Below are 25,232 nucleotides of genomic sequence, written 5' to 3'. Positions count from 1 at the left end.
GGACAATCCTTTCATGTCTTCCCAATACGTCCATAGCAGTTTGCATTCCCAGAAGATATGAAGTAAAATATGTGTAGCACCCTGATGTTTAGGCATGGTTGCTATCAAATTGAGTTGCCAAGCGATAGTGGCCTTGGCTAATTGTTAGGAGATCAATTGATTCCTCTCTAAATCTGGACTTGTTGCACCCTTTCTCTTCTGTCACTAGGTGGCACTATGCTAGTGACATTAGATAAGACAGGGGCTTTGCAAGCTCAGACATGAATGGATGGGGTTTCTCAGCCAATGGGCAAGGATTTTCTTTGGTCCCTTGGCCTGCTGGGAGAGTCGCCTGGGTGGCTGTCTGGGTGGACATGTGTTGTGCTGCCCCGGGCTGCTGGGACGGAGGCCTGGGGCCTATCCCAGGGACATCTGGCTGCTGGGCTGTCTGAGGGCCTATCCAGAAGCAGGGGAGCAGCGTAGGGTTGGGACTGCTGGCCTGTAGTCCAATTCAGCCGGATGAAGAACCACCTGTGGTCAGAGGTGGAAGAGGAAGCTGTCGCCACTAAGGGACCATCCACCTCATTACCAGAGTCACTGTGAGTAAGCTGAAGCCAAAACCAGAGCAGTCTTCTCACCAGCCGGGGACGGTGAAGAAGTGGGAAAACTTTAGCGAGGGCCAAACCAGGGACCCAGCGGGACAGCAGAGGTGACGCTTGCAGAGCATCAGTGGGTGCCAAGCCAGAGACCTAGCGGGTCAGCAGGGGTGATGCTTGAAGAGTATCTGTGATTGCCAAGCCAGGGACCCAGCAGGGAAGCGGGAAGACGCTTGAGAAAGATACTGAGTGCTAAAAGTGGAGGAGCTCAGGGGATCCAGTGGCTATTGGATCCGAAGTCTAGTAAAAGACTGCGAGTTTGTTGAGTGAAGACCCACAGTGAGTGACTGTGGAGTAAGTGGAGAACTGTTTGTGTTGCCAATAGTTGAATACGACTACCATTAGTAATTTTACAAGATTGTTGCCATAGGAGACAGCAGTCCTACCTATACAGAAGCAGTGTTTGGCTGGAGGCCTTCACCTGTATAGCTTTCTAGCTATAGAAGTCTCGGAGTCTGCCAATTATCATTGCATCTACCTAAGGGTGTCCTGGCCCTAACACTCTCTCCCACGGTTCTGTTCAAGGAATGACCCAGACAGTCCGAGTTTTTATAGCTGTGCCTGGGTTTCTCTCCTCCTGAAACCCGGACACAGCAGCATAGTCTCCAGCCAGTGTGGGAAGTAGGTGTTTATGCACACTCCCCCACCAGCAGCACCTACCACCCCTACTGCGGCTCCTGTCCTGTGGCTTCAGTGGTGAGCATTCCCCTCCATCCACCTCGACCTTTGTCAATGTGTCAATGATGATCGGCAAATGCAGCCTGCCCTGAATGCGCTAGCAGCGCGCTCCCCCCGCTCCAGCAGGGCTTCATTGCCACTGGTGATTGGCAAATGGTGACAGTGGTGAGTCAGTCCAAGTCCGGTCCCCCTCACCCCTGTCAATGCAGTGCAAGGCTTAACAAGCCTGAATGCTGCAGCCTGCAGCTCACTGTGCACTCTCTTCCAGCAGCACCAAGCCCTCCTCCAGCTGCCGGCACCGCCAGAGCAGCCAGACAGTGAATGCAACCTGGATGCTTTTGCAGGGAAAAGCATGGGATGTCAAAGGTACAACCCCTGAGGCCAGGTTCACATATGTGCGTCCGCATATGGGGCTGGTGCGTGTCTGTGCGTTGTGATTTCATCACAAAATATATGCATAGTGTATACTACAAAAAAAAAAAATGCAGTGGGCTGCTAAAGTGTTCGGGTTTGGCTTGAAGAAAAGGTGGCAACCCTAATTGTATTTGGTAGAGTCAGGAGTGTGACCGCAGCCAGGAACAATTCACAGAGCAAGCTGAGGAGGAACAGATCAATGGAGTCAGGTAAATAATACAACCTCTTCTGCAACCCCCTAATCTTAATGAGCTTTAACCTTGCAATTTGGGGCGCTGCAAGGGTTTGGGGTTTTTTTGTGCCCAGAATTGGCCTTTAAAATGGTTGTAAACTCTCCCCCACAACTTTGTCCCATTTAAATCAGCATAAAAAACCCTAATGAACACTGCTTGTAGATATCTCCTTACATGCTTAGTATTGTTGTAATCCTTTATGTTCTTTAGAATGACGTCACTGAGCATGCCCAGATCTCCCCTGATTTACGGCACACTCTGTGTACTTATCTATCTATTATCAGGACTTCCTACGCACACCACTGCAATCCCAGGAGACTTCATAATCACTCAGAGCTTCCTCCCACACTCCATGTGACCATGTGACATCACATAGAATGTAAACCAGGGCATCAGACAGGATTACTGCAGCCTTATCAGCTGAAGCTGATAAGACTGACACAGGCAAACACTAGATTACAGGCACAAGTGCATACTATGAAATAAAACAAGTCAGCTATTAGCAGTGAAGCAGGGTTGCCATAGAAACGTTGGACTGAGAGGGAAGCTTGGTTAACAGTACAGGAAGTGCTCAATGTAAGGGCGGAAATACACTCCACTGCGGACTCAGAAAACAATACTTAAGATGGCGCTGCCTAACCCCTGGAAACAAGTTTTTTAAAGTTTCTTTAAACAGTAAGTAATATGCAATTTGCGCTGCATTACAGTGGCTATAGTTTGATAATTACTTATTTTAATGGACTAAATGAAAAGAAGCATCAGAGTGGGAGAGTTTAATTCCTCTTTAATGATCAAGTCTTGTCCTGGATTTTTAGGTGTTGTTGCTTGTCATGACATAATAAAATGCATTTGATGCTGATCAATTTATTTTTTTATTATAATGTTTGTGCTGTTGGAGCTGTCCAATTCCCAGGAAAATGATAAGCCATCGCTATTAATTGGTTCTAAATTTCTAACTTTAAAAAAAAAAATAAGCCAGCCTATACCATCAGACAATGTAAATTACAATGAGGGTGTGCAAAGTTCCTGGTAGTCAGTCAGGAATTGTCTGTTGACTGATCTGACTGTAGTGACCTGTAATCTGGTTACTGTGTTTCCCCGAAAATAAGACCGGGTCTTATATTAATTTTGGCTACAAAAAAGACCCTAGGGCTTATTTTCGGGGTATGTCTTATTGGTATCAGTATTTTGAAATCATTTTAATCCCCCAAAATACACTCTGTTAAAGTACTTTAAAGATTATGTAGTCCGTTTTGTGGGAGGATTGTGCTGGTGTAGGGTGCAGTGTGTCTCCCTTTGTGGCTGTTTTATGAGAAGTACCTTTTTACAGCAGCCCTCGGGGATCATGTAACCTGCCTGAGCTATTTTTCTCCGCTCCGAGATTCCCGCTGACGTCAGCCAGGAGGAGAGGAGAAGACCTCCGGTGGGTCAGCGGCGGCTGTGGATGGGGTATTTTGCCTGATCGTTGCGGGGGGGGGGGGGGGGCACACTGCACCTTATGCCAGCCTGGACATTTTATAAAGCGGATAATTTATATTTTTTTAATTAACTTTACTAGGGCTTATTTTCGGGGTAGGGCTTATATTGCAGCCCTCCTCGATAATCGCACTAGGTCTTATTTTCCGGGTAGGGCTTATTTTCGGGGAAACGCGGTAGCTCCCAGATTGCTGCACTTTTATAACTGCACTCTGCACTGGTTGTCCCAACAGGTCTTTGAATTTTTTAAAAAGTATAGCGTTTAACCCGACTTTCGTCAAAGCCATAGAAGTATTCTAACTTTTCATATGCCACCTCATTGGCACAGCCGGAAAAGGAAACAGCAGTTTCTGCTCCATCTGTAGAATGAAAAAGAGAAAAAAAAATCAAATCAAATCAAATAATAAATACATGCAAGCATATAATAATCAATAATGACTGCCACTTTAGCTGAACCTTTCAGTAAATGTAAGTGTTCATTAATAAATTTATAAAACTAAACAACAAATAGCAACAGTAACATTCAGAAAAGCTCAAATTTGTATTAAAAAAAAGCATCTCCAATTAAAGTGTCACTAAACCCACATCATTAAAAAGCTATCAATAAATGTGTATTCCATGCTGTTCATACTCAGTCATTATGAGAGTCATTTTCTGTATTCTGCATAAAAAAACCTGGTCAATCCTGCTGTTCGCTACCTCCCCCTCATGTCCATGTCCCCAATGCAGCTAGGGATTTTGCAGAGCAGTGTTGGCAGCTCTGCACATGCTCAGTTTTCAGTGAGTTTCTATGCCGAGCGTTTCCTTTCTATCACATCTGAGCAGCCCATGTGACTATAGAGTCACTCATGTGGGCCTATACACTCTGGTAAATGACAGCCCACTCCCTTCCTCCTCCTCCATGCCCACTAACCAGCTAAACACAATGGGGACAAGATATTAGATGTTGATTGATGGAGGCTTCACCTTCCTCTTATTCTAAGACACAGGTAGGAGTGGAATGACACAGCCAGTGACTGGCAGAAATCTGCTCACACCATGTTATTTCCACAAAATAATAAAGATTTTATTTGTATGACAATTAAAAACAGTTTATTATTATTCATTATTTCTTTATTTTTACTCTGTATTCCAAAGGCTGTTTTTTTTTGTTTGTTTGTTTTTTTAACATGTGACCAGCAGCAGAGGACTAGAAGCTCCTCCTGCTTATGTTTCCCTGCAGACAGGCTGGGAGAGAGCTGGGTGATGTGGCAGCTGTATATTGATTAGGAAAAAGATACTTAGATGTGTTTTTTTTTATTAAAATAATTATAGTGCCACCATCCATATACAGAAATAGAAGGGACAATGTAAATCAAACCGTGTGTGTTTTGTATCACTTTAACCCCTTGCTGACCGCTGTCAGCACATATACGTCGGCAGAATGGCACGGCTAGGCAAAGTAACATACCTGTACGTTACTTTGAATGCCGCGAGCTCCGAGACCGTGCCCGCGGGACCCGCGGACTTGATGGCCGCTTGGATACCCGCGATCGTGTCACGGAGCTGAAGAAGGGGGAGATGCCGATGTAAACAGCATCTCCCCGTTCTGGCTAGTGACAGGACACTGATCGTCTGCTACCTGTCATCGGGAGCAGCGATCAGTGTCGTGTCACTGCTAGCCCATCCCCCAGACAGTTAGAATCACTGCCCAGGACACACTTAACCCCTCCCCGCCCCCTAGTGGTTAACCCCTTCACTACCAGTGACATTTTTACAGTAATCAATGCAATTTTATAACACTGATCGCTGTATTAATGCCAATGGTCCCAAGAATGTGTCAAAATTGTCCGATGTGTCCGCAATAATGTCGCAGTCACGATAAAAATCGCTGATCACCGCCATTACTAGTAAAAGAAAAATTATTAATAAAAATGCCATAAAACTATCCCCGATTTTGTAGACGCTATAACTTTTGCGCAAACCAATCAATAAACGCTTATTATAAAAATAAGTGTGGCGCTAAAAAGAGTGTCCTTTATTGGGCAAAGCCAAACAGAATGGTGTCTGGAGGGCAATATGCACAACAAAGATTATTAATGAAAAAAAGTCCTGTAGGGACTGTTGATTGACACCAACAAAACAAATAAATCAAACCACAAGATGAATGGATAAGTAAAAATGGGTGAATCATAAATAAAGTAGAGTGGCATATAAGGTGAACCAATATACACACCAACATATGTGCAAAAAAAAGGGGAATGATGTAAGAGGAACCACAAAACCCAACAATAGGGAAGAGTAGTTCTAAAATAAACTATGAAAATGTGAGGATAGTGTACATCACAAGCATATTGCACATGAAATAAATTGTGTATAAATTTGTGAGGGTTGTGCACATCACAAGTGTATTGCACAAAGGATAAAGTTAATATACCCCAGTAGAAGTCCTATCGGACGAAACGCGTAGGGTCTGTTATGCCTGTCTTGCCACCATTTGTATTTTAGCGCTACTTTCATTGTTTGTTTTTTTAAAGAGCCAGAGTGTTTTTATTACTTTATTTTAATAAAGCTGGTTCTTAGCCGACTTACACTATGGGGAAGCCTCTTTTTTTTTTTTTTAATAATCTTTGTTGTGCATATTGCCCTCCAGACACCATTCTGTTTGGCTTTGCCCAATAAAGGACACTCTTTTTAGCGCCACACTTATTTTTATTTTAATCTTCCTACAATTTGTCTGATTGTGGTGTTGGCTGCTTTGCTTTGTGGTTGGCGCATTATTATTTTTGAATTCTGTAATAAACGCTTATTGCGATTTTTTTTTTTACCAAAAATATGTCGAAGAATACGTATCGGCCTAAACTGAGGAAAAAAAATGTTTTTTTATATTTTTTTGGATGATATTTATTATAGCAAAAAGTAAAAAACAATGCGTTTTTTTCAAAATTGTCGCTCTTTTTTTGTTTATAGCGCAAAAATAAAAACCGCAGAGGTGATCAAATACCACCAAAAGAAAGCTCTATTTGTGGAAAAAAAAGGAACGTCAATTTTGTTTGGGAGCCACGTCGCACGACCGCGCAATTGTCAGTTAAATCGACGCAGTGCCGAATCACAAAAAGTGGTCTGGTCAGGAAGGGGGTAAATTCTTCCGGGGCTGAAGTGGTTAAGTGACTCTGCCTAGGCTGAGATGATGCCATCAGTCTGCTGCAGGCAGGAGGAAGAATTTCCTTAGTCTCCTCTCCTCAGTCTGCAACATTGTAGATTTGTAGCAAGGCACAAGGTGAGAGGTTGAAATAGGGGGCTTATGTGTATCAGACAATTGCAAGCACAGCAAAAATCTAAGCAGACGCCAGGATTTAAATTATTGTGATTTCTGTGAGAGCTGGAAGTGTCCGACTGGCCGTACACACAAAAAAAAAAATAATCTAAAAGATTCCTCTATCTATGCTACTGTATTGTCTGATTGGATGCAGCAAACAATTTTTCACCCAGCTTGATTTTTCAATTGAAGGATGTCGGATGCCCAAAACAGTGCATGGACAGCTTAAAGCCTCAGACTTTATACAAACTTTTCCGTGGATTTCTGTACAAAGGGCGTTGGCCATGAACTTGTTAAGCATACACACACGGCAGGACTTTTTAGGCAACAAACACGAACGTAGTGACGTTTCAGAGTACTGACGACACTTCAAAAGAGGATGTTCAATTCTCCGGCGCCACCCTTTGGTCAACTTCTGTACTGTTGTCTGATCTTTTGCATTAGTTCTGAGCATGCGTGTTTGTACTTTGTACTAAAGTCCGATTGTTTTGTGTACACACAATCGAACTTGCCGACATCAGACTTTTGTTGCCGCCAAGTTTGTCTGTTCGCACAGCCAACATTTGTCCCATGAAAACCGAAAAAGTTTGTCTGATGGAGCGTACACACGGTTGGATGTTGCCTTAGAAGCAGCTCATTTGCAGGTTTGTTGTCAAAAAGTCCGATCGTGTGTATGGGCCTTTACACCGACACGTTATGTAGCATGTATGTTCCCATCACAAATTTCACTAAAATCACTCTGCTCATCCCTACCATTAATTAATAACTTCATTACCTTGTTTCCTGCGATATCCTCTGTAACGCACACACAGCGCCTCATTACCTCTACACTTCTGTGTCTGCGTGGAGCTGCATCCATCCGCAGTGTCTTCTACGTAGCAAGATTCACATTCTTTGCCATTATACAGTAATACTGCATCGCTGGGTACTGAAGGATCAAAAAAGAATGCTTAATCATTTAAAGGCCATCTTCACTCATTGCATACTCTTGGCTCTTATTTGTCTTGGGCATTTCAGGGTTGTCTGTAAATAGCATAATCCTGATTCTGCCCTCTGTATGGTAGACTGTACATAACATACTCTTGACCTTTCTCCTCTGTATGATACATTGTACATAACATACTCCTGACCTTTGTCCTCTGTATGATACATTGTACATAACATACTCCTGAACTCTGCTATGGTACACTGTACATAGCATACCCCTGACCTCTGCCCTCTGTATGGTACACTGTACATAGCATACTCCTGACCTCTGCCCTCTGTACGGTACATTGTACATAGCATACTCCTGACCTCTGTACGGTAGACTGTACATAGCATACCCCTGACCCCTGCCCTCTGTATGGTACATTGTACATAGCATACTCCTGACCTCTGCCCTCTGTATGGTACACTGTACATAGCATACCCCTGATCTCTGCCCTCTGTGTGGTACATTGTACATAGCATACCCCTGGCATCTGCCCTCTGTGTGGTACACTGTACATAGCATACTCCTGACCTCTGCCCTCTGTATGGTACATTATACATAGCATACTCCTGACCTCTGCCCTCTGTATGGTACATTGTACATAGCATACTCCTGCCCTCTGCCCTCTGTATGGTACACTGTACATAGCATACCCCTGACATCTGCCCTCTGTATGGTACACTGTACATAGCATACTCCTGACCTCTGGCCTGTGCATAGTACATTGTACATAGCATACTCCTGACCTCTGCCCTCTGTATGGTACACTGTACATAGCATACCCCTGACATCTGCCCTCTGTATGGTACACTGTACATAGCATACCCCTGACCTCTGCCCTCTGTATGGTACACTGTACATAGCATACTCCTGACCTCTGCCCTCTGTATGGTACAATGTACATAGCAAACCCCTGACCTCTGCCCTCTGTATGGTACACTGTACATAGCATATCCCTGACCTCTGCACTCTGTATGGTAGACTGTACATAGCATATCCCTGCTCTCTGCTCTCTGTATGGTAGACTGTACATAGCATACTCCTCACCTCTGTATGGTAGACTGTACATAGCATACTCCTGACCTCTGACCTCTGTACGGTAGACTGTACATAGCATACTCCTGACCTCTGCCCTCTGTATGGTACACTGTACATTGCATACTCATGACCTCTGCACCCTGTTTGGTAGACTGTACATACAATACTCCTGACCTCTGTACTCTGTATGGTACACTGTACATAGCATACTCCTGACTTCTGCCCTCTGTGTGACTGTACATAGCATACTCCTGACCTCAGTATGGTAGACTGTACATAGCATACTCCTGACCTCTGACCTCTGTATGGTAGACTATACATAGCATACTCCTGACCTCTGACCTCTGTATGGTAGACTGTACATAGAATACTCCTGACCTCTGACCTCTGTATGGTAGACTGTACATAGCATATTCCTGACCTCTGCAGTCTATTAGGTAGACTGTACATAGCATACTCCTGACCACTGCATCCTATTTGGTGGACTGTACATAACATACTCTTGATTTCTGCCCTCTGTATGGTAGACTGTACATAGCATACTCCTGACCTCTGCACTCTGTTTGGTAGACTGTGAATAGTATACTCCTTACCTCTGCACACTGGTAGACTGCACATAACATACCCCTGACCTCTCCTCTCTGTACAATAGTCTGTACATAACATACTCTTGACCTCTGCACTCTGTTTAGTAGTCTGTACACAACATACTCCTGACTCTTGCACTCTGTATATTAGACTTACTTAAACAGTACACAGGACCAATGTACTGTGTGTATGCAATACAGATCATTCCTGAAGTTCAGCTTTAAAGTGATTGTAAACGATCACCTTGTAAAGCAACCCATTCAGTCTAAATTAGAAATGAAAGGCAGGGGAAGCAGCAGAACACTGGGCTTCCCAGGGAATGGCTGTGCAGCGGGGGCGTGGTCGGGACAAGTCTGATCATTGGAGGAGAGCACACTGAGTTCCCAGCATAGCTAGAGAACTGACCACATTGTGCTCTCCTATTTAGTGTAGTCAGTTTTAACTAGGAAAGCAGAGGGAATGGGAGGAACACCAGGGATTTCATATAAAGGAAACAATACAAGGAGAACAGGAGACTTTCTCATAAAAGTATATGGTACACATATAAAGAATATAAAGCGTTGGGGTAATAAACGCTTTAAGTGTTAGGTATAGGAGTTTAGGCAAAGTTTAGGGTTCAGGGTTAGGTTGAGGTTAAACGTCAACCAAAACAAATCAAAGATGGAGTGATGGGCACATCAAAATGTAGGTGGCCCTGACCTTTTATTGGTTCTGCTCCAGCTCACATTACTTACTGTAATAATCCAGGTCGCACATCTCCCCATCGCAGCACGTGATGTAGGACTGTAGATAGGTACCATTCATGGAAATGCGCAGCCAGGAATTGCATTTTACGGGAAACCGGCAGCCTTTGTAAAAAAAATTTGTCCTTTTCGACCCTGGAAGTAATGAGACAAGGGACTTCTGTTAATGCCATGACAGTTTTTGTAGCTGCTGACTTTTAATTTTCACTGAAGAGACTGGAGCTCCTCTTTAGCCCCGGAAGATTTTACCCCCTTCCTGACCAGAGCACTTTTTGCGATTCGGCACTGCGTCGCTTTAACTGACAATTGCGCGGCCGTGCGACGTTGCACCCAAACAAAATTGACGTCCTTTTTTTCCCCACAAATAGAGCCTTCTTTTGGTGGTATTTGATCACCTCAGAGGTTCTTATTTTTCGCGCTATAAACCAAGAAAGAGCGACAATTTTGAAAAAAAAACACATTATTTTTTACTTTTTGCTATAATAAATATCCCCCAAAAATATATTTAAAATTTTTTTTTTTTTTTCTCAGTTTAGGCCGATACGTATTCTTCTCCATATTTTTTGTAAAAAAAAATCGCAATAAGCGTATATTGATTGGTTTGCTCAAAAGTTATAGCGTTTACAAAAAAGGGGATAGTTTTATGGCATTTTTATTCTTCTTCTTTTTTTATTAGTAATGGCGGCGATCTGCGATTTTTATCGGGACTGTGAAATTATGGCGGACACATCGGACATTTATTTTTTTTTTTTCTTCAATTTTATACAAACAAAACACATATACATACACAAAATACAGTCACTCTAAATACACATTCAGCCTTTGATGTTCATTAAGGTTATTATTAGTAAATCAGTTAGCTTTAAAATGTATACATTTCTCAAAAAAAAAAAAAACACATCGGACATTTTTTACTCTATTTTGGGACCATTGTCATGTATACAGCAATCAGTGCTATAAAAATGCATTGGTTTGTAGCAAGAGATATACAAATAAACTGCCCCTAAATCTCTCTTACTCCACTGCGCCAAAGAAAAGTGCAAAGCTATATAAAAGATGTGTAAATGAAGACAAATTGTGTGTACATACACAGTGTACAGTGAAAAAAGCTGCCACTTAAATAAATACGTAAATTGATCAGAATCCCGAAACGATACCTCTCACACGTGTACAGATAGAGATAGCGGCGCTAATATAAAATTGTGTAAAATAATGGGTCAGAGCAGCATAATGCCTATGACCCTCTACTTATACATAAAAATAATAATAGTGTCATGAAAAAAAATATTTTTATCATGAAAAAAATGTCTTTAACACCCAGTGAAAAGTGTCACTATAAATAATTTTAATAAATCTGTCAAAATGGTATCACGCTATGTGGAGCACTTTATTCATTTTTTCACATATGGAGCCGGCTTGATTGGAGTCACGGTTCATCACATGCAACCCAGGTGTGGTTCAATTGCTGTTTTTGCCGAACACGAGAGTGGGAGGCTATACAATCTGGTGAGTGCGGAGTGGTGTCACTATCACGGTGGTGTGGTGGAAGAGTAGAAGATTTTTCACACAAGAAGATTGAAAAACAACTGTTGAACTTGATCATTCATTTCTTGTAATTTATTATTTATAGTGACACTTTTCACTGGGTGTTAAAGAAATTTTTTTCATGATAAAAATTATTTTTTTCATGACACTATTATTATTATTATTTTTATGTATAAGTAGAGGGTCATAGGCATTATGCTGCTCGGACCCATTATTTTACACAATTTTATATTAGCGCCGCTATCTCTATCTGTACACGTGTGAGAGGTATAGTTTTGGGATTCTGATCAATTTATAAAAATGCACTGATTACTGTGTAAATGACACTGGCAGTGAAGGGGTTAACCACTAGAGGGCGATGAAGGGGTTAAGTGTGTCCTAGGGAGTGAGTCTAATACCCTGTACACACGGTCGGACATTGATCGGACATTCCGACAACAAAATCCACCGGATTTTTTCCGACGGATGTTGGCTCAAACTTCTCTTGCATACACACGGTCGCACAAAGTTGCCGGAAAATCCGATCGTTCTGAACGCGGTGACGTAAAACACGTACGTCGGGACTATAAACGGGGCAGTAGCCAATAGCTTTCGTCTCTTCATTTATTCTGAGCATGCGTGGCACTTTGTGCGTCGGATTTGTCTACACACGATCGGAATTTAAACGATCGGATTTTGTTGTCGGGAAAATTTTATATCCTGCTCTCAAACTTTGTGTGTCGGAAATTACGACGGAAAAAGTCCGATGGAGCCCACACACGATCGGAATTTCCGACAACACAATCCGATCGCACTTTTTCCAGTCGGAAAATCCGACCGTGTGTACAGGGCATAACTGTAAGGGGGGGATGGGCTACTAGTCACATGACAGCGATCACTGCTCTCGATGACAGAGAGTAGTGATCTCTGTCATGACACAAGGCAGAACGGGGAAATGCCTTGTTTACATAGGCACTTCCCCGTTCTGAGGCTCCATGACACGATCGCCAGGAGACCGGCGGACATCGAGTCCGCCGGTCCCGCGGGCACGGTCACGCTGTACGCGGCGTGCGGGCACGCGCATGCTATCCCCGGCTCTTAAAGGGGACGTACAGAGTCGCCCATTTGCCCACCGCTGCCATTGTGCCGACGTATATCGGCGTGCGGCGGTCGGCAACTGGTTAAGCAGTTTTAGGGCCCTGAATTCTGTGGATTAGATGTGTTTATACCCAAAGGGGCAGATAACAAATAGGATCTCTGGCATTTAATTCACCATATAGAGTATCCTCCTTGAAATGACACTGTATACAATGAAATTCACTTTCCATTGGAAAAAAAAAAAATGTAAACAGAGTATATAAAAAAACATAATATACTGGCACTTACCTATCTGAAAAAAGCCAGACGCTGCACCACACCCTTCGCTTTCGCCGCAATCTATGGTCTCTTCAGATGCGCAGAAATGCGAGTATCGATCTAAGCAGGTTCTGCATTTCAGGGCTTCTATTGGGACACAAAGAGGAAGAGATCACTATAAATAATATAGGATGATGGGGATGAACAGAGACAATGAGAAAATCGGAGAGACCGAAATGTGTGCGCGGCTGTGTCTTTACCAGTCACATACACATTAGATCTGATCTGGCCACAAATATTAAATGTTATTTTTCCAGGGGATGAATTAACCCCTTTACTACAGCAATACACATATATATGCGTCACGTGTTGTTCTAGTACAGTTAAACCTTGGATTGTGAGTATAATTCGTTCTAGAAACATGCTTGTAATCCAAAGCACTTGTATATCAAAGCAAATTTCCACATAAGAAATAATGGAAACTCATATGATTCGTTCCACAACCATTTATTCATAGGTCCTTTAGTTTATAGTCCATATAAAAAGATTATAGCAACGTGACAGGCTGTGTAACCATAAAATGTCCATCCACAAATGGAAGCCTCCACAAGGGGGATTAGAAGTAAAATCCAGCAGGAGCTCCAGAGTATAAAAGAGAAGAGAGGAGCCTCTAATGCCGCGTACACACGAGCGGACTTTTCGACCGGACTGGTCAGACAGACTTTCCGGCGGACTTTTGACGGACTTCCAATGGACTTTTTAACAAACGGACTTGCCTACACACGATCACACCAAAGTCCGACGGATTAGTACGTGATGACGTACGACCGGACCAAAATAAGGAAGTAGCCAATAGCTGCCCTAGCGTGGGTTTTTGTCCGTCGGACTAGCATACAGACGAGCGGATTTCTGGGTCCGGCGGAGTTACAACGTAAAGATTTGAAGCATGTTCCAAATCTAAAGTACGTCAGACTTTCGACAGAAAAAGTCAGCTGAAGGTCCGATGGAGCGCACACACGGTCGGATTGTCCACCGGATTCGGTCGAAAAGTCCGCCCGTATGTACACGGCATAAGTGTAACAATATGTTGCTAAATGTTATACCTTCATTAAATGTAACCATATTGCTACACTTAGAGGTGCCTCTCTTCTCTTTTATACTCAGTTCTGACATGACGCTACTTGTACCCTGTTTCCCCGAAAATAAGACCTAGTGTGATTGTCGGTGATGGCTGCAATATAAGCCCTACCCCTCAAATAAGCCCTACCCTGTTTCCCCGAAAATAAGCCCTACCCTGAAAATAAGACCTACAATGAGGGGTAGGGTTTATATTGCAGCCAGCACCGACAATCACGCTAGGTCTTATTTTCGGGGAAACAGGGTATATCAAGACATCGCTTGTATATCAAGTCAAAATTTATTAAAAAATGTTGCTTGTCTTGCAAAACGCTCCCAAACCAAGTTAGTCTTAAACCAAGGTTTTACTGTATATGTGAAGAAATGTCATCAGCACACCAAGGAATCATCGAAAAGGGTCACACGCCTGACGAAGGGGCCCTGCGTGGCTCCGAAACGCTGCTGTATATTTGATCATGTGATCACGGAATAAAGCTTTGGACCCTTTCGAGGAATCCTTGGTGTGCTGCTGACATTTCTTTACTTTGATTATCCATGGTTTCCAGCCTATGGTCATTACAGCACCCAGCATCACCAAACAGGCGGTTTTCTTGAACGTGTGCGTGGGGAACACTGCGTTTTGGTTTTGTTCTAGTATATGATACAAGAAAGAAGCTTTTATAAATGCAAACTGGAGGTGCTCAACAACCTGTCTTACAAATTCAAGAGGTAAATATTTATTTGCAAAAAGGAAGATTTTATATATGAAGGAGAAAACATGTACTGAAGGCTGTACCGAAGGTAATGCAAAAGTGTGCATAATCTTTTATTAACTTACAAAGGCTGTTCAAATTTCACATGTTGGTATAATAATGCCGCGTACACACAGTCGGACTTTTCGTCTACAAAAGTCCGACAGCCTGTCCGACAGACTTTCGACGGACTTTTGGCGGCCTTTGGGCGGACTTGCGGCAGACTTTCTAACAAATGGACTTGCCTACATACGATCACACAAAAGTCCGACGGATTCATACGTGATGACGTACACCGGACTAAAATAAGGAGGTTGATAGCCAGTAGCCAATAGCTGCCCTAGCGTGGGTTTTTGTCCGTCGGACGAGCAGATTTCTGGGTCTTTCGGAGTTACGACGTAAAGATTTGAAGCATGTTTCAAATCTAAAGTCCGTCAGATTTGCGGCTGGAAAAGTCAGCTGAAAGTCCAGGGAAGCCCACACACGATCGGATTGTCAGCTGCATTTTGTCCGTCGTCGTCCGTCGGACTTTTGTAGACGAAAAGTCCGACTGTGTGTACGCGGCATAACTCTTCCTCTATAGTAACTCTTCTTCTTTTTCATTGCAGTCAAATAATGGATGTGAAGCAGAAGCAATTTGCTGTCATTGGGGTTGATTTACTAAGACTTGGGAGTGCAAAGTCTGGTGCAGCTCTGCATGGTAGCCAATCCTCTTCTAAAATCAGTTCTACCAACATGTGAAGTTTGAACAACCAATGTAAGTGACCACAGCTTCTCAAACCACAGATTTTATAGGCACAGCATGAGACAGTATGTAAAAAAATTAAGACATTTTATTGGATATACATTAAAATACATGATATAAAAAAAGGGGAAGTGATAAAAGAAGCACCAACCATCTAACAAAGAGTCAACAAGTACCCAATTAGATAGGGAGGCAAAAAAAATCACGGTATATTGCACAGTGCATAGAGATCCACCAGTAGGGTCAATGTTCAATCAGATACATAAATAAGGCTGCTGGTGTGTTGCTCCGTATTCAAGCGTCAACGCGTTTCGCAAGATTTGCTTGCTTCTTCAGGACTGATTGGGTGGGTGCTGAATGACTTCGGATGCAGAGGAGAGTATGGTAAAGAGTAGAAAGGAGGGATGACACATATGGGAGCATCAAAAAGGGAAGGAGACGCTGGGAGAGTGGAAATTCCCCAGTCAAGGAGAAAACCCTCTAGATCAGGGATATGCAATTAGTGGACCTCCAGCTGTTGCAGAACTACAAGTCCCATGAGGCATAGCAAAACTCTGACAGTCACAAGCATGACACCCAGAGGCAGAGGCATGATGGGACTTGTAGTTTTGCAACAGCTGGAGGTCCGCTAATTGCATATCCCTGCTCTAGATATAACCCCAGGAGCCAGCCAATAAATATCTCCCAGGGTGTGCATGTATATGTATATTGCTGCAATATATATCGGGTACCAAAGTCTGACTAATGGAGGATAGGTGTAGCGCAAAAGGAATGCGATACTGAAAATTTATATGAAGTCACTTGGTGACGAACACAGGTCGCCCCACAAGCAAATACATCAGGGTGACTGCCTTCGGTATTCTGTATATACTGGAATAGCCCCAACAATCTCAGTATTGTATATACAGACTGGCATGCGTCACAGCTGTAAAGCATAGAGATAAACCACCATGGCCCTTCAAAGCATACCAAACCTTCCAGCCACAAGACATAGGATAACCAAACGCCAGCTCCTATGTAAGTTAATAAAAAAAGGTTATGCCCACTTTTGCATTACTTTAGGTACAGCCCTCGTAAATTTAATGAAGTGTCAAACTTACATGTAAAAAGTAAAATTGAATTGGCTCAAAACCATTATAGTTTTCTTGTAAATGTTCCATTTTTACTGATCATGTCCTAATGTTAAAACTTTACCAAAATTTGTGTAAATGTTTGTACAAACATTTTCACTACATTTGATGACTTATTTATTTTTATTAATTATTCCAGGTACTTATTTAGCATCGTCAATTAGCACAGTGCTTCTTACATGTATTGTACATTCACATCAGTCCCTGTCCTCAAGGAGCTTACAATCTAAGTTCCCTAAGTCACAAATACACATACTAAGGCCAATTTAGATAGGATCCAATTAACCTACCAGCATGTCTTTGAAGTGTGAGAGGAAACCAAAGTACCTGGACATGAGGAATACCATTCAAAAGTTCTTCAAAATTGCGTTTACTTTTAACATTACATTTTAAAACGAATTGGCTTTCCTAATTGAAAACCACATTCACTGTTAGAAATTAATTTGCTAGAAAAAAAAAAATTCTTTCCTTCGCCTTCAAATTTCCTTCTCATTGTGGTCAAAAACAAATGTCGATTTGACCCCCACTAATAATGATAATGTCAAACAAATATTCTTAAAACAAAAATTTTAGAATTAAATTCTATTAGTGCATAACTCTCAATCCTAATATCCTTAGTTTTTACATTCTGAACACCTCCTCTATCCTCTTACCCACTTTCTTTGGCAATGTTAAAATGAATGTGGTTTATTAAACATGTTATACAAATAATTACCAATGTATAACACACACCATTTTATATCTAAACTTCCAAAAATATATAAAGAGGGATGGAAATATAAATAGACAAAATATGGATGGAGAGAATGATAGAAAGACAGCTGAAGACAAAAAAGAGGGATAAAAGAGACAGAGACAGGAGGGGGCAAGAGAAGAAGAAAAAACTGAGAAGGAAAAATTAGAAAGATAGATAGATAGATAGATAGATAGATAGATAGATAGATAGATAGATAGATAGATAGATAGATAATAGCACATTAGGACAAATATGCTTACCACTGGTGCATATTATAAACCAGAAGAAGGACACTATTAGAAGTTGCATTGTCGGTCAATAGTCTCAAGTATCCGTCCACCTCTATTTTCTCTCTCTTCTCTCCAGTTATGGTGACTCTCAGCATTCTTATACATGGGAAAGAGAATGGGAGGGACTGCTACCTGTTTTAATCCTGCATCACACCATGTTCCTCTTGGCAAGACTTCATATACTTGACTTTAGACAGCTTCAGTAAAGAAACATTGTGAGCTAGTTTTGGAAAAAACAGCGGGTGCTGCCAAAATTACAAGACGTTATTGCTGGTCCTGCAATTGGGCTTCTGTTTGTATTATTATTATGAGGAATCCCGCAGGCACTTTTCTTTCTTCTGGTTCTTCTAAATGAACTCATTGTATACTCAATCTCCAAAAAGTTGAGCAAAGTGAAGCTAGGGAAGTTAGCCACCCACTTTCACCTGGACTTCCTCTTGGAAAGAGGTGCATTAGCACTGGACAAGACTGCCAAGACCCATTTGGGGTTGATTTACTAAAGGCAAAAAGACTGTGCACTTTGGAAAGTGCAGTTGCACATGGCAAGAGCGGCTGCTCCAGAGTTTAGTAAATGAGCAGAAGCTCTGCTGACTTTCATCAACCAATCATGTGCAAGCAAAAATGCTGTTTTTTTTATTTTCCTTGCATGTGATTGGGTATTCTTTGCAAAGTGAAGCTTTACCTCATTTACTAAGCTCTGGAGCAACTGCACTTGCAGAGTGCAATTGCACTTTCCAAGGTGCACAGTCTGTTGACCTTTAGTAAATCAAACCCATAGTCTCTTCTGCTGATAGGTGGTTGAATAGAAGATTCTGTAGCTGAAATGATATCCACTACGTCGGGGTGCCACAGCAAAGTTAATTCCCTTGGCTAAGACTTCCTTCTATGGTTAAATAAGCTTAAAGGACTAAAAGGTTCTTTACCCACTTTTCCATATTTCTTTGAGGTGTCCCGCTATCATCCTTCCCCTTCCTCCTCTGTTCTCTTGTTATTGCTGGTCTATAGTAGCCTGTTGGTGAATTTGTTGAACTCTCTTTCCTTTCCCTTAGAGTTGGGCTTGTTCTGTAAATGTAACCACTAGGATTTCAGCAGATAGTTTTCAGGTCAAAGACCATTTAATGTCTTCAACATTCTGTCTCAAAGCATCAACAGTGAAGTGAGTCTGTCTCACCAATTCATTTAGCATTATTTTTAGTGCTCTTTGTAAAATTGTATGGGCCCCATGAACTTTACTGTGGAAACCAAGTGAACACTGATAGGGGTAAGTCCATGATGTTGACACCTGAGGCTGAAATGTAGGGAGCCCCTGTAATCTGCAAGTTTTTTTTTTTGCTGTTTTCTCATATTCCTGCACCAGTTTCAAGGTATACACCCCAAAATTGCCAATATGTTTGTGAAGGTTCTCATTTTTCCAAATCATGGTATAGCTAGTAGCAGTAACTTACATTGCAATGAACCTGTAATATTGATGTTTCAACGCTTATCCAAGCCACTTCTTCAAATCTAATGAGTGTCAAGGACATACCCCAGCATTTATAGGCACAAAGATAGCACAGACACCTTAATCCAATGACCATGGAATGTATCTAGTTCGATGCAGATTTTTTTTTGAAGAACAGAATGGGAAGTGTAAAAGTTATGAAAGCACTATGCTCTAGTTTTAAGCCCGAATGACAGTAGCATCAACTTTGTTACATACAACATTGCTAAGTATCTGGCTATTATCCAATCACCCTTAGTTGGCAACATGGTACACCATATTCAAAACTCTAAAGAATTTGTCAATAAGGTATATCGATTGAAGTTCCAGCCAGCAGATAATGGTGTCCTATGATGTCACACCCTTTTCCACTTGTATACAAATTACAAAGGCTACTAAGACTGTAAGGAAACATCTGGATCAAGATAAGACTCTTGACAGATGAACATAACTCAAACCAGATCAAATAGGTTCCATGCTGGACCTTCGTTCCACCAACTGTTTCAAGTAAAAGGATAATTAGATGATTCCTTGGCTGTGCTATGGGATCACCCATATCTCCCATTGCAGCTACCCTCTACATGGGGGTGGTATAGAAGGACTTGAACTCTTTTAGGGGAATAACTCCTTGGTTCAAGCATGTGGATGATACATGGGCTAAGATTAGAACATAGGAAATAAGAGCTTTAAATGAATACATAAATTCAGTAGACAAAAACATAATTTTACACAGGAAAAAGTACAGAATAATAAATTACCCTTTTTGGACTTCTTGTCACATGTCAAAGAGGGGTCTACAGGAAACAAGTAAACTGTGGTCAAGTGCACCCAGTGGTGCGTCTCCATCCCTGCAAACACATATCCATAAAAACAAAGGTCGGTCCTTTTTGGGACTTTAAATGAGGTGCAACAGCAACATAGTACATGTAGATACAGATTTATTGGTAAATGAACACTCATTTGAATCTCGCTACATACTCAAATGAATCTCACTACATAAGTAATAAATAATAAAATGATATAATGTAATGTCAAGCCAATGTGTAAAAATTACATGATAGTATATTACATACAATAATATTATAAGTACCATTACATGATCAAATTAGAAAAATGCATCCTAAAACTCAACACGTTTCTTGAATTTCAGTTCACTTCATCAGGAGTAGATGCACATCTGAGTAGAAATCAGCTTGAATAAATTAATTACACATGGCAATGTTTCCAGCTGGTGAACACCAGGAATGTTTATCCTGTGAGCTGTGGGAATGGAACCCACAAAGACGCCAGGGGGTCAACCAGATGGCAGGTACATGTAGGTGAGATAAAAAATTTGTCCAAACCATGAAAAACGCCCGGGATAGTTGACTGAGCCAAACATATTGGAGCTGAAAAGTTAGGATGTTGCACCATTGTGTCAGGATATAAAGGAACCCCCTCTTGTACCTCCCATTTAAAACCCCAGGGGTCACCGCTAGTCCCTCCCAACGCCAGCACTGGGTAAAAAGCAACACAACACAATGCGCTGGTGTGAACTGCATTCATAGGGACAAAACAAAGAAGAAATGCTCCTCACTTAGGAAGAAAAAAAAATTGTGAGAATTATTTTTTTAAGCTGCTGCCCCCACTGAGGTAGAGTCAGCAAATAATTCTTTAAAAGGAGTGGGTATGGCACTGCTGTACATCCCTTTCAGTGTACCTGCAATTGGTGTGCTAGGTGAAGTGGTTTAATGTACAAATAAGCCGGACTTCCCAACATGTTTCGCCCATATGTCGGGCTTCTTCAGGGGCTGCTGTCCAGTTTTGAAGTACAAGCCTTCTATCCAGAAAACAGAAACAAAGACATGTATGTATCATAATCAATTAGTTTAGAATTGCATATTGTATATGTTACACAGTGCTACATTTATTTGAATACATAACAACATATTACATGCATGTGCGTCTCTAGTGTCAGGGCGATGCCTCTTACCTATGTCTCCTACAATAGATCCAAACACTGCCACAATTTTCAGACGGTGGTCTGCGTCAAGGGAACGCCCTGGGCCTTTGGTTCCTAAGTGCATTGTGGGCGACCATATGGACGCCCAGGGCATCCGTGTCTTATTGGCAGGACGCCCGATTCACTGTGCAGCTTCGTGCGCTCCGTCTCCCCTCCCCACGATCGTGGATTTCTCTGTGTTCTTTAACATGAGAGGTTTTCCCTTTCTACCACCAGAGGGAGTCACTCCATCTCTCTTCCTGGAGTCGTGGACCCGGCGGTGATGGACGGATTGACTGAGATGACGTGGCTCGCGCATGCGTGGCACAGTCTACGCCAGGGGCGGACTGACAATTCATGGGGCCCCCGGGCAATAGGAGATTATGGGGCCCCCAGGCAATCAGAGATTATGGGGCCACACAGTATACACACACACACACACAGTATACAATCACATAGTATACACATACATGTACACACAGTATACACAGACATGTTTCTATTGGCTGAGAAGGTACTGGAGAGGTGGGGCAGCTATAATCTAATTTTTAGACCAAAAGGATGTCGGTAAGGGACATTTCAGAGACAGATGTAAAAAAAACACAGATTTTTACATACTGTCCCTGCTTTTACTGAGGCTGACAACCCTGATGGGGCCCCCTAGTGGCCTGGGGCCCTCGGGCAGTGCCCGAGTGGCCAAATGGTCAGTCCGCCCCTGGTCTACGCGTCCGTTTCCGATCTTCGGACCGGATGGGGGTATATAAGTCCGCTGGCTCCAGCGATTACACGCTACAGGAGCCTGGGGATACTGATATGCTGTCATTCAACACCAGGTAACCTTCTGAAAGCTTCGTTTTTCTTGGGCTAACTTTGGCTTTGCCCCTGTTTTCTTGTGCTGTTGGTATCTAAGCTCTGGCTATTCTATTTATTATGTTGGAAGCATTGTTTGCTCATTTTATGCACTTCTCTTTTGCTGCTGTATTATTGTGAAACTACTTTATGTCCCTTTTTTCTATTGGCTGTTGAGAGCTAATTGCCTTTTTCATATTGTATTTTTGATCTGTGGCAAAACACTTGGGGGTACAGACAGCGTTTTCAATCGCTTGGAACCAAGTCCACTGCAGAACTTGTTTTTGTAAGTTGACTCTTTTCAATACACCTTTTATTTTCAGTTTGGAAATATAGTTTCCTCTCTGATATCACCTGATATATCTTAATATATTTTTTAGCCGGTCCTTTTATGCCCCCTGTGGCCGCCTTCCACATATGGTCCCCTTGACGCAGACCACCGTCTGAAAATTGTGGCAGTGTTTGGATCTATTGTAGGAGACATAGGTAAGAGGCATCGCCCTGACACTAGAGACGCACATGCATGTAATATGTTGTTATGTATTTAAATAAATGTAGCACTGTGTAATATATACGATATGCAATTCTAAACTAATTGATTATGATATATACATGTTTTTGTTTTCTTGGTAGAAGGCTTGTACTTCAAAACTGGACAGCATCCCCTCCGCCCGACATATGGGCGAAACATGTTGGGAAATCCATCTTACAGTGCTGTCTTGATAACATTGTGTTACATTGTACTTGCTCATTGTTATACTTTTTAACCATTTTTTATTTTGGTTTACAAATTAAAAATTAAAAAACTTTTAAATATCATATTTGATATTTTTGCAAATCATTCTGCACCTAAAAAAATCCCCAATATCCCCCCCTTGTTTATCTATCCTACCCACACCTAACAACTGTATTTTCATTTTCTCCATCAGCTCAACACACACACAGTTATTACCTTTTGTATCACTTGATCCTCCCTCCTAGATTGTAAGCTTTAATGAACAGGGCCCTCTCTGATCCCTCCTGTATTTAAAGGAGAGAAGGTTTAAGGACTTTACATGAAATTATGGCCTGGCCTGGTAAGGTCATGTGTTTCCATCCCTGTAATAGTCAAAATGACGAGAGAAACGGGGTGGGATTTTAGATGAAGTGCATGATTGCAATAAGGTAGATTGCTGAGCAATTGGGAAGATTTATTGGTTCATAAACTGTATAAACATACATATAATCATATAACTAGATGAATCCGCGCTTAGGACAATGTGAGGGCTGCTGCCTATCCCTAATTAGTACCCCTAGGGGTCTAATTGCATAAGTGAATAAATAGTATGAGAATGAGAACGGCGCTGCCCTCTCCGTTGTTAAATAATGGGTACAGGTGTCATAAAATGCAAGCTAATTTTATATAGCTACAGTATATTAAAAAACTCCACCATCAGCTATCATAATAGGGTCCCAAACAAGAAAAACCCATATATTCGGGCATAACCAAAATACTCAAAACACCAGTGATTTAGAAATTGCTAAATAAAACTGCTAAAAAAAAATAAAATATGTCCCCCCGGTGAAATACAATGTCTGCCAGGGTGAAATATGTAATAAATTAGTTGGAAAATAATGTGGTGAACTATGCAGTAAGTTACGAATAAAAAATAATAAATTGACCCCAGAGTTCAAAAATATTGAGACAAAATGGCGCCAGAAAAAATTTTTTGAAAATAATGAAAATTAAATGTGCATAGTGGCACCTGTTTGGAGTGCTGCACATTGGCTGGAAGCTGACAGATAGCCAGATGACAGAAGAGCCGTAAGGATCGCATAGAGTAGAGGAACGGCAGCATTACTGGAGTCATTATCATCTGACCTGAGGCACCCACTCTGTCGCTCGGTACCCCTGTAGGGGTGATTATCTCTGGTGAGTGGGGTAGCATTGGGGGGGGGTGAGCACTTCAAGTCACCATCTGAACAAAACGCACAGAAGTCACTGTGGTGAGCCCTTAAGGGTGAAATAATCAACTTTCACATTTGAACTCTGTTCTCCTATCTGGTTAAAAACACCCATTTTTGCATGGACTATATATATAAAATACTTTTTAGTAGTTAATCATCACCTGGTATAAACAAGAATAATTGGAATCTACCTTTTATGCACGTCATCCTTATATTTATATATTTATATGTTCCTATTTTATTGTATTTAATGCATAGGGAGTGTTTGACTTTATCTTTAATTTGTTACACATAAAGACATTTTTAGGATTATAAGCGCCACATTGTCCCAATACTTTTGAACATTGGGATCAAATCACAACCTCACTCAATTTTTTGTATACGCATATGGAAGGGTTAACACGGATATCACATTGACACCACTATGCACATTTAATTTTCAAAAAAATTTTTCTGGCGCCATTTTGTCTCAATATTTTTGAACTCTGGGGTCAATTTATTATTTTTTTATTCGTAACTTACTGCATAGTTCACCACATTATTTTCCCACTAATTTATTACATATTTCACCCTGGCAGACATTGTATTTCACCGGGGGGGACATATTTTATTTTTTTTTAGCAGTTTTATTTAGCAATTTCTAAATCACTGGTGTTTTGAGTATTTTGGTTATGCCCGAATATATGGGTTTTTCTTGTTTGGGACCCTATTATGATAGCTGATGGTGGAGTTTTTTTATATACTGTAGCTATATAAAGTTAGCTTGCATTTTATGACACCTGTATCCATTATTTAACAATGGAGAGGGCAGCGCCGTTCTCATTCTCATACTATTTATCCACTTATACATATAATCATAGTATCAATTCCAAGCATTGAGAAGGTAATGGCAATAAGCATAAGTCCTCATGTATTGAATTGTATTGTAACTGTATTGTATAGCACTGCGGAAACTGTTGGCGCTATATAAATCCTGTATAATAATGATAATATTATCTTTAAAGCCCAACTCCAGGCACACAAAAAAAAAACCTTTGCAGTCAGGACTCCTTCAGGGCAAGGGTTAAATGCTCATTAAGACTAGGGGGTAGAATGACTAGGTTGCTTTACTTACAGCAGGCCCTGGTGCTTCTCTTTTCTCCCCAAATCTCCCATCTGTGTCTGCATTGTATGTAGGGTTGCCACCTGTACGGGAAAGACCCAGACAGTCCGGGTTTTGATAGCTGTGCCCGGGTTTCTCTCCTCCTGAA

General features: G+C 41.6%; 1 protein-coding gene across 2 annotated transcripts; it reads right to left on the bottom strand.

The window, feature by feature from the left end:
• Nucleotides 1–2,727: 2,727 nt before the first annotated feature.
• Nucleotides 2,728–23,430, bottom strand: LOC141110396 (uncharacterized). Of its 2 annotated transcripts, XM_073601726.1 has the most exons (6): nucleotides 22,988–23,430; nucleotides 19,964–20,053; nucleotides 12,987–13,103; nucleotides 10,068–10,211; nucleotides 7,510–7,662; nucleotides 2,728–3,795 (listed from the first exon to the last, which is right to left on the bottom strand). In XM_073601726.1, the coding sequence occupies exons 2-6, from the start codon at nucleotides 20,049–20,051 to the stop codon at nucleotides 3,683–3,685; spliced, it is 615 nt and encodes a 204-aa protein (XP_073457827.1). In that variant the 5' UTR covers nucleotides 20,052–20,053; nucleotides 22,988–23,430; the 3' UTR covers nucleotides 2,728–3,682. The 2 variants fall into 2 exon arrangements, with proteins under 2 accessions (XP_073457827.1, XP_073457828.1); XM_073601727.1 differs by lacking the exons at nucleotides 19,964–20,053; nucleotides 22,988–23,430 and adding an exon at nucleotides 17,696–17,865.
• Nucleotides 23,431–25,232: the final 1,802 nt, after the last annotated feature.

This window comes from Aquarana catesbeiana, linkage group LG10 (assembly GCF_042186555.1).
Source record: "Aquarana catesbeiana isolate 2022-GZ linkage group LG10, ASM4218655v1, whole genome shotgun sequence".
NCBI lineage: Eukaryota > Metazoa > Chordata > Amphibia > Anura > Ranidae > Aquarana > Aquarana catesbeiana.
The sequence above is the reverse complement of the archived record's forward strand: the minus strand, read 5'-3'. Positions and strand labels throughout refer to the sequence as shown.